Here is an 18,121-nt window from a genome sequence, read left to right as displayed (position 1 = left end):
GAAAAATGTCCTGACCATGAGGCTAAACCAGGATATGCACCAGCGTCTAAAATGCAATTTAGTTTAGCGGGTGGTTAACTTCATGAGCTGATAACTGTGATACAGCTGCCACTCAGGAATGGTTATCATACCAAAATATCATCTACAGACATGGATCCTTTCAAAAATTATAAGTAAGTTTTGCCACCTTGAGTGTACCGAAATATCGTCTGGCCCATGGACTATATACTGGGAGAAGGATGCTGAAGATGGAGCTGCCAGGCACGAGGGAAAGAGGAAGGCCAAAGAGGAGGTTTATGGACGTGGTGAGGGAGGACATGCAGGTGGCTAGTGTGACAGAGGAAGATGCAGAGGACAGGAAGATATGGAAACCGATGATCCGCTGTGGGCTGTGGTGACCCCTAATGGGAGCAGCCGAAAGTAATTAGTAGTATTTATAGCCGCATTAAAGGTATCAAGTTTAACCCATACTATGCAGCCAAAAGTAGTAGTAGTAGTACTACGACTAGTACTACTAGGTAGACGTCCCAGCTCACACTCCTGTCCAGGAGGTGGCGGTAATGCGCCATAAAGCTGTTTGCCAACCACCATAAAAGTCCATTAGCAGCAGCAGGCGGCAGCAGCAGCAGCAGCAGCAGCAGCATACGCTCGCTGGCTGGCTCAGGTGTGCGCCGTGTTTGTGGATGCCGATGGCCATGCGTAATTTGAAGAGAATTACGCACAGAAACTTCAGCCTCTGAAATTAACCATCACCTCACGGGCAATATCAGGTACAGGCAATTGTGCTCTTATAACGGCTTACCTTTAATTGTTTTGGGGTTAACGGAAGACAGAACAGCATTCGTGTGTAAAGCAGCAAGCTGTTAGTTTCTTAAGAAGATTAGGCGGAATTGGACTTGGCAACACAGGCTTGAGGCAGAATAACAACTACAAATGTGGGACCTTCTATGTAGGCTTCCTTCGTGATCCAGCGGTAATTAAACATAATATTTAAACATGATGATCGTGTATATTTTGAATTGAACTGAATGGAAGAAGAGAGGAAAATTTGAAATGTGCCAGAGGGCACATTATTTGCCCTCATGGCACTCAAAAGCACACAACAAAGGGTATCATGTGTCATGTTTCACCTTAAAATACATGTATTTATTTCTATGCACTAATGCATTAATGCCTTGTCAGTATTAATAACCTAGTGAACAAGGAGGTATTCAGGGTTCTTGTTGACACTTGAGTCCTCCTCAGTGTTTAAAACTTGAACTAATCTCCCTCACACCTGCCAAGGCGGTGCCAAGCTATAAATACGTCTTATGCGTCTGGGGTCATAAGAGGATCCAACTGGTGTCACCGTGAAGAAGCTTGGCGGGATAGTGAGACTGACTCGCACAATGACCTCAGAGGCAGACTTACCTACATTTAGCAACTGTGTTCTGAGGTTGTTTTGTTTTGATTTATAGCAAATGCAGCCCGAGCAACGGTAAATAAAAAACTAAAATCTGGTGTAGAATTAGGTTTAATGTAACCCAGTTCAATTGGGCTTAATTTCTAAGTTTTCTTATTTGTTTTGCCTGTGGTATAGCTGAATCCAGTTTTGGGAAGAATCATAAATGTGCTGTGATCTTCAAGGTTATTGTTTACTACGCTGAGAACCTGAGCGATATCAGTGATTGAATAGTCATTAAATGGCTGTATCAGAATCAGATTTATGGCTGAATTAAATTTTCCTCACATTTTGTACAGATGACACTGTGTAACGTTTAGACATCTATTTCAACCAAAGTTTATCTTTGACTTCAGAATTTGGTTCTTCGCAGGTTTGAATGACGTGAGTCGTCCACATTTCTCATTGCCTTCATCTCTGTTGAAAAGGTTGTTGGTAGATGCATTGGGGCAGTACGCCATATTTATCCAGGTATATGTCAAATCAGGACAGGTCAAATGATGTTTTGGCCCTGGGATTTAGTGGAAATATGCACAATATCTTTCATTGTGAGTCACATGGATGCAGCCGAGACTTTCCAGGGCTGTATAAGCCTGAGGTGAGTGAGTTGTACACCCCTGTAACCTTGTAACCTTGATGTCCCTCTTAAATCCTTATCAAATGGACCTCTCCTGTCACATAAAATCAGTCGGATTAACCCATTGGATGTGTGTGTCAACATTAGTAATACGATGTTTACAGGAAATACCCTGCAATACCCTGTGGCATCACGGTGGCCCAGTAGTTAGCACTATTGACTCACAGCAAGAAGGTCCTGGGTTCGAACCCCAGGCCATCCCAAGTCTTTTCTGCGTGGAGTTTGCATGTTCTCCCTGTGTCTGCGTGGGTTTCTGCCGGGTGCCCCGGTTTCCTCCCACCATTAAAGAGACATGTGTGTTAGGGTTAATACTGCTGTCTGTGCCCCTGACCAAGGCAATAGCAAAAAGAACTTGAGTAGGGCCCTAGGTGCTACACTGCGGCTGGCAACTGCTCCTAGTATATCATAGTATGTGTTAAATGCAGAGGATGTATTTCGTTTTATGCTTGCTTACAATGACAAAGTGTCTGTCTTTCTTTCTTTTCTGTCATTGTCACAGTTTGCCCGCACTAGAAGCGACCATCATGCCATGGACTCATCAGTCGCCACCAGCGTTCATGGCATGTTGTCATCCAAGATTTCTGGGCAGCTCATATGTGACAACCCGTAACAGTTGCCCATTTTGAAGGACCTCCATTGATTAACTAACTTTGCTGTTTAAAACTTTGCCCTGTGATAATGCTTTATCTTAACTGAATATCAACGTACACCAGCAACTTGGACAGTCGGAGTAGACAAATCGGACACACCACCACCATACCAAGACACACAACAGTCCGCATCAGCGTGTTGGGATTGATGTTTCTATGTAATGTGTGTATGAGTGGAGTGCAACCTTGGATCCATCGTGGAACCATAATCCGCCCGGGCGCCCAGCCTTTGGGCCGGAAACATTACAGACCAGCAACTACTCCCTGGTGCTGCTGATCCAGCTAAGTCTGCTCTCCTTCGACCTGTTTGTGAACTCGTTTAGCGAGCTTCTGAGGACCGAGCCAGCGGTCCAGCTTGTGCTTTTCATGTAAGGCAAAGGTTTGATATGTTTGGGAAGGTTGTTATGAAATACACTACTGCTTAATGTGGGCTGCTGGGCATTTCAGCAGCCAGGCTTCTTTGTCTTGAGGGGACAAATCCTGCCATCCCAGACATAGTACAGCTATCAATGTCTTAGCAATTTAGGAGTTCAGGGTAAATATTATGTGACACTTCTCGCTTTTGGCAAGTTTGTAAATAAAATCCTCCTCTTTTCTCATGCTTTTATTTATACATCACATTCTTCTCTTCCTTTCTCTTTTATTTTCCCGTTTCTCTCTCTCTCTCTCTCTCTCTCTCTCTCTCTGTCTTTCTGCCCATCTCCATGACAGTATCCAGGATATTTCCATCCTGTTTAACCTGGTCATCGTTCTGCTGATGCTGTTTAATACCTACGTGTTCCAGGTTGGCCTGGTGGCCATCCTCCTTGAGCGCTTCAGAGCTCTGCTGGTACTCTCTGCTCTCTATTTAACCTTCAGCATTATTCTCCACTCCTGGATCATGGTATGTGTGTGCGGAGAAGGAAGAATAAAAAAAACAAAAACAAAAACAGCACCACTGTTGCAAATATTATCTGATAAAGGTATCAGGAATTAAAGTGATGTTGTAGTAGACCATTTAAACAACCCAGTGTAGAGGAGGAAGCCATTTAATTAAGGAACACAAATTTCTATTATTGCTCAAAGATCATCTCTGAGAAAGTGATGTCAGAATATATGTAAAAAAAATCCTATCTGTTGCCAAAAACAACTTAAAAAGGTGATTGAGGAACAACTAAAAAAAAAAGAAATAAAAAAAAAATGCATGAGACCATCAAGTTCTCTTCCCCATTTAGACTTTGCATGGTCATAGCTATAGAGTATGTTGTTTCATCTTCTTAAGGTTTGATTAGTAGTTATGCATCTGTACATCCTTTAGATCATAAAGACACATAGACCCAGACAAAGAGAATGGATGATAGCCTTCAGTATAAACAGCTTCACTATCTTTCCCTTGCATCTGATGCCATCCATCTTTACTATACACATTTCAGTGGTCCAAGCAAGGACCATGCAGTCTAGTGATGACCCTAACCTCTGATCAGTTGACTTGTCTGATCAGTTCTCTATCACTAAATTGGGCGTTATTGGGTGACAACAATCCATTTCAGCTATATATGTTTGGGAAACACCAAGTGTGAGTGCACAAGTGTGTGTCAATGAGCTGTGGGTGGGAATTGTCCCATGTATGTTGACAATGTATAATTAGTGATTAAGTGACCTTTAATGGTATTGGATTGCTTTTTGTCTTTGCAGAATCTTCGCTGGTTGAATGCAAATAGATTTATTTGGACAGATGGACTTCAAGTGTTGTTTGTCCTCCAAAGAATTGGTAAGACATAATGAATAGGAAGAATAGAAACAGAGATTTAAATGCATTCATTTTTAACCTGCCTTCATGCAAACAAAAATACAGTGGTAAGACATGAAATTCAGCCCATTGTTTTTCACCATTCAAAAACAGAGCTGTGCAATAACTACGGACGGCCATATGTGTGTGCAGTCCTCACACACTTAAGCACATAAGTGGATGAGAAGATTTATTGTCTGTCTGTTGTTCTTTGCAGTTGATACCTTAGGACTTGAAGGAAAGCACCGGTGTTAGACTGTTGCCTATTTGTGTGTATTTTCCCCACATCTTAAGACATAGCTTCACCATTGTGGAATGCTGCAAGACCCTAGTGCTGCTGGGTCTTGCAGCATTCTGCTGTTGTGTGAGAAATCATTCGGTATTTCTGTGCTATAGGCCTCTCACTTGATCTTATTTACTCTTTAACTTCAACACGTGATGCAACTGTACATCTGGGTTGTAATTCTTTTGACTTTTTACCAAAATTGAAAATACAAGGTGATAAGGTGACACATGAGTTTGCGTAACAATAACATAGGAGCCATTCCAATATTTTTCTTTAGGTTTGTTGTTGCATTGAACCTTCTGGAAATATTTTCTTTTCTACAGCTTCCGTGTTGTACTACTACTTTTACAAACGGACGTCTGAATACCTGGGTGACCCACGCCTTTATGAGGACTCACCATGGCTGCGAGAAGTTTTTGCACGGGCCAGACAGTGAGCTTGAAGTATATGATGATGCCTCTTCATGGGTTTGAGTTCAACACTATGGCACAAAAGATGCTGCAGAGGCCAGAACTGTTAAATGTTAAAACTTGGCACAAGAAGTCATTGAGGACTTTGCTTTTGAGAAGTGGACTTGCAACTTTCTGAGAGGCATGCACTTGCCTTTTTTGAAGGTTAAAAAAAACCCTGACGCTGTACAGATACTAGATTTGAGCTTGATAATGCAGGATAAGCACATTTTATGTTGTCTTGGTACCAATGTCCGTGTGTCACGTTTGCTTTTACACTGTAAATGCTACACATTCAAAGAAAATGGAATTTGTTTTACTCAGGTTAAATGCCCAACTGAGTTGCTTCACATTTATTTGCCTTGTCTGTATTGTCCAGTGTTTAGTGTCATGGGTTGGCTGGCAAAAATTGAACATTGCTCCATCCATAAAACCTGACCCAACCTGTGTGGTCTGCAGCTAAAATAGCAATGTTCCATTGTCTGATTTGACGTGGCCATATCTGGATGACAACTGAGGCAAAACAGTGCTTTGTCTGTCCTGTGACACATTCAGTTTCACTGAGTGAAGATGTCTTATAAAACAAGCAATTAGGATAAGATTAACAGCACATTATTTTGATGTCTTTCGCTTTTGTGTCCTGTTTGAAAAAAGATTTCAGTCGTACTAATTTAGATGCAAACCAAAAAAAAAAAAAAAATCCTGGCTAGCGCCTCACCAGAAAAGCTACGTGTTGAGGTGGGTACAACTTCCTTATTTTATTTGCACTTTTCAAGATGTAGCAACTCATTTTTAAAGCAAAAAAAAAAGATGGCTTGAAGCGCCATCTCTCTGTAAGAATTGAGGAGGCTACACAAAATTACTCGCCCAAATTAAGTAATCCTTCAGCAACTAAAATCCAAGATCTCAGGCATGAATCTTCAAGCACTTTGTTAAATGTAGAACCAGTTTCACGCTAAAGCAGTAGCGCAGAGATAAAAGCATGAAATGAAAAGGATAACTCTTTTTTTTTCTTTGTGGGAGATTTTTTTTTCTGAAAGGAATAATTTCTGGGGAGTTATCAGAATGCCTTGTTAGAAATGTGGTTTTTGTTTTGTGTTTAAATGGTATGCATTTTTTTGTTATTTTTTTACAATAAAAAAAAACACCGAATGGTGTGTTTTATGCTCAGTGCGGTGTGGTCTTTTACAGTGTGTGTGCCTCCAGAGGACTGTGTAAATGCTGTCACTGCTCAATGCACAGCTTTCCTACTTTCCGCAGTCCATGCACAGAATTGCTCTGTCAATTTCCCTGCAGAAAATTATGACATTAGTTGTGTTGACTCAATGGCAATATTGTATAAATCTTTGCATAATTTTAAATATGTTTGATATTTAAAGATAATATTTTAATTTTTAAAAAAATCCATGGGTGTGTAAGGACAACTTTGTACGTACGAACGATTGATGAATGAGGCCCAATGATGTGTTTTTCCACGCTTCTGATAACCGCCTTGTTGCAGTTAGGGAGGGGACTTAACACAGTGAAAGCAGCAGGGGTCACTGTTCTCTTCGGGAAAATTAAGAGAAAACGTTTTTGGTAACAGTAAAAAAAGAGGCTATATTAATGATTTTTCGTGAATGTGGATAAGTCCAAGAGTTGCCTCTTTTGCGGGTTTCGATAATCACAATCAAGGTAAAATAGTACATGGCATGAAGTTTACACCTGGCCTTGGTTTGCGGTTCATTTCAAAGGGCACATGTTCAAAGACACGGAGGGATTTAGCCAATTCCGTAATCTTCCATTAGAGACCCTGCAACGAGGTAATAACATACACCCACGCGTTTATCCGGGTCAGTTGGCCTCTAAAACCACTGGGGGCGCTGTGGGCAATCTCCGTCTGGCTTTTACCCACGTAACTTTCCTAGTGACGCCTCAGATCACTTCCGGATTTTTTTTTAAACGTCAATGGTGTTTTCATCTATGCTAAATTAAAAACACTTCAGCAGTGTTCTTATTCTCGCGTCTTCAAAAATGTCGTACAACTACGTGGTAACAGCCCAGAAACCGACGGCTGTCAATGCCTGCATCACAGGTAAATATATTTTTTTGTTAAATTTTGCGCCGTAATAAAACGTGCGTATTCAACACTTGCGTGTTAGCCGTGCTCCCGCGCTACAGGCACTGGCAGGCCCACATTAGCTAGCTCCTAGCTTTTGTCTTGTTACTGCAGTTCTTGGAGTTAGCATAAGGCCATCTGATAGCCGGCCACAAACCATCATGCGTGTCCCGTAAATATTAATTTTCAGCCCAGCTTTCTTCCCACTCATGCAACAACCGATGTTTAATGCGCTAATTTAGCTACTGTTTTGACTTTAGATAGGTTAGTAAGCTAATGCGTCCGTTGCGTTGCCTGTGTGATGTTGTTTAGTGGTCATCCGCAGTGTAGTGTCATTTAATACGCCACTGAGCTTGGTAGTGAACAACTTAACGTGACTTCTATGGCAGGCCATTTGATCACTTATTCACTTTAGGCCACAAATCACTAAAAGTTAGACCCTTGCACTTATTTTGAAAGGCTAGTCTTAATTCCGACTCACTAGTTGCTATTGTAAAGTCACTGGTCGCTAAAAATCAGATACTATTTCTGTTTAGAATAAGTACCAGTCACTTATTTGATTCTGACTTGTCAGTTCTCTCTTTTACTAGTAACAATTCAAAAAACACTTTTCCTTTTAATTTAGTTATTCGTACATAACTTCTTACTAGGACAATATCAAGCTGCTTATCAATTGAACCTGATGAGTCGTTACATTTGATCAACTTTTAATTAACTACTTGTCACAATTTAAATAGCACTGGTTTTGTTAGTCCAGTTCTACCAGTCATAATATTGTGGTGAGCTGGCATGAAAGAAGGAGGCAAGCGGCAGGAGGCAGGGATCTTGTTTGAATGGCAGCTCCTGTGTCCCATACGCCGCACGACCCCCCCCCCCCCAATGTTTACCGAACAATGGCTTCCCCCAACGAGGTCACTATCAAGAACATCAGTCTTAGTCACGGTCCTACAGTCAGTCAGTCAGTAAAATGGTCGGCTACCCACTCAGAGTTGAACCCCCAAACAAACAATAATAACCAAAACATGAACACAACATCATTAAAACAATAATTTGAACACGAACGTTAACAGTCCCAGAATCCCTCGTGCTCCCCCAGCGCATAAATGCCGATAGTCCAGCGACCGCCCTCCCTGGTCGCTACATAGCCTCTACCTGAGGGTTCAGTTGTCATGGACAACCCCATCACCCAGTACATAGTCCCTCAAATGTCCAGGGTGCCGTCGCTGGTGAACAGGCCATCTAGGGCTTACAGGAAGCACAACTGGGGGAGAAGCACACTGATCCGCACATGGGATGCTATTGTCACCCCTGGCCCCAATAACAGGCGGAGCAAAGGGGGCTGTATGGGGAGAGTGTGTCCTGGTGCAGTACCCCCATGCACCCCTGGCCGGGTATGCGCACCCGGTACATCACCTCAGACAGCCAGCCCACAACCTCGCCAGGTCCCTGCCAGTGGCTGCAAAGCTTGGGGGAAATCCCCTTGCGAACGGGACAATACACCCATACCTTAACCCCTCGCAGGAAGGCCTGCCCAAGGCACTGTGTGTCATAGGCCCTCTTCTTCTTCTTTTTAAAAAAAAAATTATTTCTGATTTTTTCTCCCAATTTAGTGGCCAATCGATCTCTATTTTAGTTCAAACACCCACCCTCGTACTGCATGCGTTCGCCAACTGCATCGCTCCGGCCGGCAGTCTCGAAGGAGATGCCTCGCCACTTCCGTGACAAGGCGAATCCAGGCCAAACCACTGCTTTTTCCGACACACACAGAGACGCATTCATGTGACGAAAACAAGCTGACTCTGCCCCCCTCCTGAAGACAGCGTTACCAATTATTGCTGCTTCATCGAGTCTGGCCATATTCGGATCTGACAGGACCGGGGTGCGAACCCCAGTCCCCAGTGGGCAACTGCATCGACACAAAGCCGATGCTTAGACTGCTACACCATCGCAGACACTCATAGGCGCTCTTCTGCTGTACCCTGGAGTTGACCTGGGCCCGGCAGGTGTAGCCGTGGAACACTTCAGGAATCAGGAACATTTATTTGTCATTTTATTCCATGCACCTGCACACATGAAATGAAATGAAAAATATCGTATCCCCCAGCCCACAGCAGTGCAACACAAAGACAAAAACACATATCCACACTACAAGAACACATATATCCAAACTAAAAAAAAAAAATACAAAAACACATATCCAACATATCCAAAAAAATTTTTTTTTCACTGCCCAAGAGAGTGAATGCCAGGATGACTGTCGGAACTGCCGGTCTGCATGGACTAGCAGTTAGCTTAGTCTGTCCCACTTATGTATCCTGTCAGACCGCCCTCAGTGTTTCCTCCTCGGGTGCAGCTCCAGGCAGGGCTGTGGTCCCTGGGCCCACCGGACGCAGCAGACCATGCTCCCCCAGCCGATCCAACGCCAGCTCTCCCCAGCCAGACACCTTCGACACACCTCTCCGCACTCCACATGACGACACCAAAACAGTCAATGCAAGGCGAAGCTGCCGCCAGACCGCCCTCGGTGTTATCAGAACTGCCGGTCTGCATGGGCTAGCAGTTAGCTTAGCCTGTCCCCCGCTTCCGCATTCTGTCAGACCCCTGGAGCTGCACCCGAAGAGTGCAGCTCCAGGCAGGGCCATGGTCACTGGGCCCACAGGACGCAGCAGACCAAGCTGTCCCAGCCAAACAAGCACACGCTCTCCCAGCCATGAGACGAAGACAAACTTAGACGTGGACAAGACACTGCATGGATGGTACTGGGCGAGGCCGTTGCAAATGTAAATTCACGCCACCATCTTCCTACACCGGTACTGGGTGAGGCCACTGCAAACGTGAATTCGTGCAGCCATCTTCCCACACCGGAAGCAGAAACACTTGCAGGCGATCCCTCACTCTCCAGAGGTAGTCCATTTCTTTCCCTCTGGCAGTCTCAGGCTGGGCCCCAAACACCACTGGTGTCCGGAGCTCCCACCCAAACATGAGGGAAACAGGCGTGCACTGGTTGGACTCCTCGACAGTAGTCCGGTTGGAACACAGGACCAGTCCTGCTGGTGTTGGCTGGAGAGGATGACAAGCTGGGTGGCCAGTGTGCAGTTGAACCACTTCACTAGCCCGTGACTTTTAGGATGGAGTGGTGTAGTCCTCCTCTTTTCCACCCCCAGCCACTGGCTGACGTCACTGAAGACCAGGGACATGAAGTTCTGCCCCTGGTCATTGTGGAGCTTGGCGGGAACTCCAAAGTGGATGAACTTCTCTTCCACCAGCCTCTCCACTGTCATGGTGGCACTCTGATCTGGCACCTTTGTGCTTCTGGCCACTTTGTGAAGTAGTCCATAGCCATGAGGATGTAGCAGTTGTTGGAGTCTGTGACAGGGAATGGCCTAAGGATGTCCACCCCTACTCACTCCATTGGGGCCCCCACCAAGTACTGCTGCAGTGTAGGGCTGTGTATTGGCGAGAATCTGACGATATGATATGTATCACGATACAGGGGTTACGATTCAGTATATTGTGATATATATCGATACTGTAAGAAAGGCGATATATTGCGATTTCATAGTCTTGTGTTCTTTGTGGTTATGCAACTTCCTGTCTGTTTACGTTGTTGTGTTGGAGTGGAAGAGTCAAATGGCTGAAGATAGATTACAACACTGTTATCTAGCGGTCCTGGGGTTACATGCAAAACAAAATGTTTGTCACGAACCTTTACATATAAACAATTAAAAATCGATATCGTGGTTTTGAGAATTGTACAGTATCACAAAAGATAATATCACGGTGCTCAAGTGTATCGTTATTTTCTTACACCCCTACTGTAGCGGGGTGTGGGAACGCTGGGTCAGTCCCTTCTGTGCGGTACAGGAGTTGCAGCAGTGCACATGCAGCTCAACGTCTCAACGACAGCCAGGCCAGTAGAACTGTCCCCGGAGGTGGTGGAGGGTCTTGGTGTTCCTGTAGTGCCCTGTCCCCCACCGAGCCATGGAGCAGCTGCAGAACTTGGGGACGGAGCACAAGGGGCACCAATAGCTGCAAGAAGTCACTCCCTCATCCGTGAGCTTGCCACCTCTGGTGCGCCAACCCGTTGTGGAGCTTGAAGTTGCCCCACTGAGAGTAGTAGGCCTTTACCTCAGGCCCCAGCACTGACACCTCTGCCCACTTGGTGCAACGCCCCATCTCCAGCCAGCCCCTCGCCAGCACCAGGGTCTCGTCTGCTTCCTGCTGCTGCCTCAGTTGCTGCGTGGTCAATGAGAACCATCACTCTTTGTTGCTTGCGGTCTGGCTGGCCGCCACTGTTGACGTCATCTGGCCCTGCTCTTCTTGCCACTGGCAATAGCAGCACTCCAAAGCCGCACAGGTGTGCCGGAAGAGCACGTCGGTGCATTGATGATGTTGCCCAACCTGATGCTGGATTTCAAAGTCATACCCTTTAGGGGTCTCCAGCCATTGGGCCACCTGGCCCTCAGGGTGCTTAAAGTTCAAGACCCAGGTAAGTGAGTCGTGGTCAGTGCGGATGAGGAAGTGGCTGCCGTGCAAATACGACCAGAAGTGTCGTACTGCCAGAATCACTGCCAGCAGCTCTCATCGGGTGACACAGTAGTTCCCCCCCCCCCCCCCCTCAACTCAGGGTGCGACTGAAGGAGGCCACTGCATGCTCCCCGTTTCCTCCCCCCTGGGAGAGGACAGCTCTGCCATATTCCTGGTATCAGTGTCCACGATGAAGGACTGTTGGGCATCGGGGTAGGCATAGACTGGGGTTTCAGTGAGAGCTGCCTGGAGTTGGGTAAAGGCTGCAGCACATGTGTTGTCCCAGTCGAATGGCTGGCCCTTGTCAGTCATGCAGTGGAGTGGCGAAGTCCTGGACGAAACGGTGGTAGTCTGACACCAGGCCCGAAAAACTTTGTAGCTCGCCAACATTAGCAGGGGTTGCCCTCGGGTGGGTAGCTGCGTTGAACTGTGGATAACCTGTTGGGTATGTAGTTGCACATTTGCGGCGAAAACACCCTGGCTTTCTCCCTCTTGGTAGCGGCGGCGACTGGCTAGCTGCTCCCTGCTCTGGTCAGTGAAGGGTCGTTGCCCGAATCGCCGCTCCAGTGCCATGGTCAGGGCCTGGAGGTCCTGTTGCTCTGCTGGGGCTAGGTCGAGGAGCATCTGCAAAGCCTTTTCCTCCAATGCCAGAGCCAGATGGATGGCAGCTTCCTCATTGCTCCATCCACTGTGCCATGCCACTAACTGGACTTACAATGTTACTATTTCATTTAGCAGACACTTTTATCCAAAACGATGTACATCTGAGAGTTAATACAACACAAACAAGGATCTAGTCTGGAGACCACAACGCAAGTAGGTGCCAGAAAACTAGGTTCAAGTCCAATAGGACAAAGGTGTCAACAGGCAGTGCACAAAGGCAATGCATAGGGTGCTTTTTTTGTTTTGTATTTTTTTTAAATTTTTTTATTAATACCATCAGGTGTGGAGGTGTTCGTGAAAGAGCTGGGTCTTTAGCTTCTTCTTAAAAATGGAGAGGGACTCAGTGGATGGAATGGAGTTTGGTAACTCATTCCACCATTGGGGAACTACAGAAGAGAAGAGTCTAGCTATTGACTTAGGGCCCTGTTGTGGCAGAAGTGCCAGGTGTCTTTCATTGGCAGAGCGTAGTGAGTGGGACTGAGTGTAGACCTGAATCAGGGAGTTCAGGTAGGAAGGAACCATTATAGTTGGTGTTTTGTAAGCAAGCATCAAGATTTTGAATTTGATGCAGGCAGCAACTGGGAGCCAGTGGAGGGATATGAACAGCGGAGTGACATGCTGTTTTGGGTTGGTTGAAGACCAGATGCATTGCCGTGTTCTGGATCATTTGCAGAGGTTTGGAAGTGCATGCAGGGAGACCTGCCTGTAAGGAGTTGCAGTAGTCACTGCGTGATATTACAAGAGCCTGTACCAGAAGTTGTACTGCATGCTCAGACAATCGAGGCCACAGGAACCTTAAAGGTTAGTTGGTCATCAATTTGTGGGCATGAGTTGGGTTGATCCGAGCTGGATACTGATCTGTTGTTGTAAGGATGGACTGGTTGGGATGACAAGGAGCTCAGTCTTAGATAAGTTAAGCTGAAGGTAGTGATCTTTCATCCATGCGGTGATATCAGCAAGGCATAATGATATCCTTGCTGAGACTGTGAGGTCATCTGGTGGGAATGATAAGAAAAGCTGGGTATCGTCAGCATAGCAATGGTATGAGAAACCGTAGGAGCATGATTGCACGAAGTGAGGTGGTGTATATTGAGAAGAGAAGGGGACCGAGCACTGACCTCAAGCCGTGCGGTTTGGACACTTCTCCCCTCCAAGGTACTCTAAAAGATCTCCCTGAGAGGTAGGACATGAACCAGCGGAGGGCAGATCCTGAAATACCAAGCTCGGAGCATGTGGAGAGGAGGATTTGGTGGTTAACCATGTCAAAGGCAGCTGACAGATCTAGCAGCAATAAAGCTGAGGACTGACTAGCAACTCTAGCCAAACGCAGTGATTCCATTACTGAGAGGAGTGCAGTCTCGGTAGAGTGACCCCACTTAAAGCCAGACTAATTCGGATCGTACAGATTGTCCCCAGAAAGGAATTCAGAGACTTGGTTTAAGACCATGTGCTCAAGTATTTTTGATAGCAAGGGTAGGAGTGAAACCGGTCTGTAGTTTTCAAGCTGGGCTGGGTTGAGTGTAGGTTTTTTGAGCAGCGGGCTGACCTGAGCTTGCTTAAACACACCTGTTGTAAGCGAGGAGTTGATGATGTGTGTGACTGCGCGGTTAAGTGCGGGGGAAATGGTCTGTAGGAGGTTGGATGTATCGGGTCCAGCAGACAGGTAGTGGGACGAGAGTCCAGCAGAAGCTTGGAGACTTCCTCCTTGGTCAGAGGGGAGAATGAGGTGAATGAGGCACTATTAGCTGGCAGTGGCAGACAGAGTTGGTCAGGCTGACAGAACTGGTTACTGATCGCAGAAACCTTATCATTAAAGTATGAGAACATGTCTGGAGTGAGCAGAGTGGAGGTCGGAGGAGGAGGTGGATTGAGGAGTGAGTTAAAAGCAAAAAAAAACAGTTTTTGAGTATCAGTGGCACCACAGATCTTGTTCTGATAGTAAGTGGTTTTAGCTGTTATTAAGCTGGAGGAGAATGATGCTAGGAGACAGAGTCACTGAGGTCAGTGGACTTTCTGGTTTTATGCCATTTTCTCTCTGCCACTCTGAGCCCCACCCTTTGCTGTCTGATGACCTCAGTGAGCCATGGACTGGGGGGGGGGGCGTTATGAGCCGGTTTGGATGCTAGAGGGCAGAGATTAAGAGAGGAGGCTAGTGAGGAACAGTGTGTGTTTGTGGCCTTGTTGACAGGGAGTGAAGAGAATTCATTATAAGGAGGCATGGAATCCAAGACTTCATTGGAAAGCTGGGTCGATGTAAGGGACCAGATGTTTCAGCAGAAGGAGACCATTTGTGTAGGAACATGAGGGTGTTCCAGTAAAGAGGCTTTGAATTGAATAAAGAAGTGGTATGACAGATGTAGGGGGGTAACAGTCAGGTTTGCTGTGGAGCAGTTCCGAGTCAAAATCTGATCAAGAGTATTGCCCGCTTTGTGTGTGGGAGGGGTGGGGACCTGTTTGAGGTGAAAAGAGGAAAGAAGAGAGAGGAAGACAGTCGCTTGGATTTTGTCAGTATGGATATTCATGTCTCCCATGACAATCAGTGGTGCGTCATCATCAGGAATGGCTGAGAGTAACATGTCTAGTTCGACTACAAAGTTCCCCGGTTGATGCCCTGGTGGACGGTATATGACAACCACAAATAGTTCAATAGGAACAGTATCCATGATTGCATGGTATTCAAAGGAGGAGTTGTTGCTTAGCGGAGAAAACTTACTGAATTTCCAGTCTTTGGAAATGAGGCCCCCACATCCAGCAGAACGGGTTGTGTGTGAGAAAGCAGAGTCAACAGAGAGTGCAGCTGGTGTGGCAGTGTTTTCTGGACGTATCCAGGTTTTGGTCAGGGCTAGTACCTGAGTGTCTAACAGATTAGCCAGTGCTTGGATAAATTCTGTTTTATTTACCGCTGATTGACAATTCCGTAAGCCAAAAGTTAAAGAGGAGTGAGTAGAGGAGGCTTTCCTGAGTGAATAGAAGTTCTCAGGGTTGCATTGTCTGCGCCAGGTGTGATTTTTTTCCCCGATACTCTTGACAGGTATGTCTTTGTAACACATGGTGGGTGAGGCAGGCAATGAAAGAAAATAGTAGAAAAAGAAATTACCAGTCAGTGCCTTGCTTGGTGGACTTGCACAGGTAGACTCGCAGGTCTTTACCCAATTCAGTCTTAACACAATGAGCGCTGACATAAAAGGATGGATGCTTCCGCTGATACTACAGCGCAGCTGTATGTTTAAATACCAGGGAGTACCACAGCTGAACCCACCCCTGTCGGATTTTCACAACGTAGGAAGCAATAGAGGGCGTGGCCCATGTCAGCTGACCCACCTATTTAAGGTCAGAGTGAAACTAGCAAGGGCTCAGCCCAACAAAGCCTGATAACGGGCTAAATCCGAATCAAAACTCAAAACAAGTTTCAAATCACTTACCAACCGACTGCAATCTCCTATGTTCGAGATCAGAGCTTGTTCTGCATGATTTAGTTCAATCTCTCTTGTAAGCTTTTAGTAAAAATCACAATTGCATTGTTACGAGTTTCTGTTAAGTACTGGCAAGTAGTACTTTAATGAGAGAATAAAGACATCAATACATGTTTTTACTTGAATCTGACCTATTTTAACACTAGTGAATTAATATGACAAGTCACAATTAGATGTTGATATCAAAATTTTAGATTTTGCTAGTCAAAATGAAAAGTTTGATAGTGTCAGATTGAATAGCAACTCATAATTTTTGAGAAACTTCCAGGCTTTATTCAAAATCAACTTGTAACAGTTATATGCAGTGATTACTGGAATAGCAATCAGCATGAATAATTAGTTAATAGTGAGTTATAAATGATTACTTGTAGAATTGTCTTAGCAAGTTGCTATTAAGTATTGACTAGTAGTGCTTTAATGAGATGTAGTTTCTATTTCAAATAAAGATATCAACATATAGAATAGCAAGAAGCTCCTGGGTTCGAGCCCCAGGGTAGTCCAACCTTGGGGGTTGTCCTGGGTTGTCCTCTGTGTGGAGTTTGCGTGTTCTCCCCGTGTCTGTGTGGGTTTCCTTCGGGTGCTCCGGTTTCCTCCCGCAGTCCCAAGACATGTAGGTCAAGTGAATCAGCCATACTAATTGTTTCTAGGAGTGAATGTGTGTGTGTCGGCCCTGTGATGGTCTGGCGGCCTGTCCAGGGTGTCTCCCTGCTGGGATAAGCTCCAGCATCCCTGTGACTGAGTAAGGATAAGCGGTTTGGATAATGAATGAATGAATATCAACATCTGTTTTAGTTGAATCTCACATATTTTTCAACACTAGTGAATTAATATGTCTAGTCACAATTAGAAGTTGATATCAAAATTTCAGATTTGACTAGTCAAAATAAAAAAGTTGAAAGTGTCCAATTGAATAATAACTAGTCACTTTTAAGAAACTTCTAGGCTTTATTCAAAAACAGCTACTAACAGTGGATTATCCATAGTGATTACTGGAGTAGCAACTAGCATTAATAAGTAGTTACTAGTGACTCGTGATTACCAGTAGAATTGTCTTGGAGATGAATGAAATGTATTTTGAGACCTATCACCTATTTTTTTTTTTTTTTTAGCAGCTACTAACTTTACAAAAGCGACAAGTGACAGCCAGGATAGCGACTAGTATTTGAAAAAAACAAGTACTAGCGTTTAATTTTCGTGACTAGTGTCTCATCACCTCAGCCATCTTTTTTATGGTGGGTCGCATTTAGCTGGCAGACTATATGGGCTGTTTAATCACTAGTCGCTAAAGATTAAACACTAATACTAATATTTTTTTTAAACACTTTTTTTAGACATTTTATTTTCTAGCTCCACTCAGGAAGATTTATAAGTTCTTGTAGTTCATTGAATGCAAAGTCGTATTTTCTACATACATTTGTGAACAAATCTCTCTAAATGCTCCTCTGCCAATCTTCCTTGGAGGTGAACTGACTCTTGTACAAACAATTCAGTTGCATCATGGGTTGAACATTTTATTGTGCGTTAGCCATCTGTACTACCTCACTGTTATAAGACTGATGTACCATTAAAATTTATTTGAAATGTTAATCTTCACTGCCTCTTTTTTGACAGGCCACTTCACCTCTGCGGAGGACCTGAATCTACTAATAGCCAAGAATACACGATTGGAGATATATGTAGTTACAGCAGAGGGACTGAGACCAGTGAAGGAGGTGGGCATGTATGGGAAGATTTCTGTCATGGAGCTGTTCAGACCCAAGGTGAGTGAATGAGATTTACATGTGCAGTAACGACTATGAAAGCACTTCAGACTATGTTGAGAGCACACTGACACAGTTTAATATGGTTGGCCTAATTTGTAAAATTAGACTGAAGCTTATGTGTCTTTTGTCTGTGATCTCAATATCTTACCATATGTAGGGTGAAAGCAAGGATCTGCTGTTCATTCTTACAACCAAGTACAATGCCTGCATCCTAGAATACAAACAGAATGGAGAAAGCATTGATATCATCACCCGTGCCCATGGCAATGTACAGGTAAGTCAGCTTAGGAAAAAAGGGATACCCAGTATTGTTAGTTAAATCTGAAATTCAAAAGATTCTGAGAAATTTTAACCGTGCCCTTATCT

General features: G+C 44.7%; 2 protein-coding genes across 2 annotated transcripts in view; both read left to right on the top strand.

The window, feature by feature from the left end:
- Positions 1 to 1,998: 1,998 nt before the first annotated feature.
- LOC130111992 (transmembrane protein 138-like) lies at positions 1,999 to 5,218 on the top strand. Its single transcript, XM_056279302.1, has 5 exons — positions 1,999 to 2,039; positions 2,908 to 3,096; positions 3,440 to 3,611; positions 4,403 to 4,478; positions 5,106 to 5,218. The coding sequence occupies exons 1-5, from the start codon at positions 1,999 to 2,001 to the stop codon at positions 5,216 to 5,218; spliced, it is 591 nt and encodes a 196-aa protein (XP_056135277.1).
- Positions 5,219 to 7,167: 1,949 nt separating this feature from the next.
- Positions 7,168 to 18,121, top strand: part of ddb1 (damage-specific DNA binding protein 1) — a 72,671-nt gene continuing 61,717 nt past the window's right edge. Inside the window, exons 1-3 of the mRNA XM_056278462.1 lie at positions 7,168 to 7,305; positions 17,604 to 17,752; positions 17,913 to 18,029. Of these exons, the coding sequence (XP_056134437.1) occupies positions 7,245 to 7,305; positions 17,604 to 17,752; positions 17,913 to 18,029 (327 nt within the window). The 5' untranslated portion in view covers positions 7,168 to 7,244. The remainder of the gene's footprint in view (positions 7,306 to 17,603; positions 17,753 to 17,912; positions 18,030 to 18,121) is intronic.

The sequence above is a fragment of the Lampris incognitus genome, chromosome 4 (assembly GCF_029633865.1).
Source record: "Lampris incognitus isolate fLamInc1 chromosome 4, fLamInc1.hap2, whole genome shotgun sequence".
NCBI classification, from domain to species: domain Eukaryota; kingdom Metazoa; phylum Chordata; class Actinopteri; order Lampriformes; family Lampridae; genus Lampris; species Lampris incognitus.
Note: the sequence above shows the minus strand (reverse complement) of the source record. Positions and strands in the feature narration are given on the sequence as shown.

Coding starts and splice junctions, on each gene's coding strand:
- LOC130111992 (XM_056279302.1), top strand. CDS start 1,999: ATGGATGCAGCCGAGACTTTCCAGGGCTGTATAAGCCTGAG. Junction 3,097..3,439: donor GTCCAGCTTGTGCTTTTCAT/GTAAGGCAAAGG, acceptor TCTCCATGACAG/TATCCAGGATATTTCCATCC. Junction 3,612..4,402: donor TTCTCCACTCCTGGATCATG/GTATGTGTGTGC, acceptor TTGTCTTTGCAG/AATCTTCGCTGGTTGAATGC.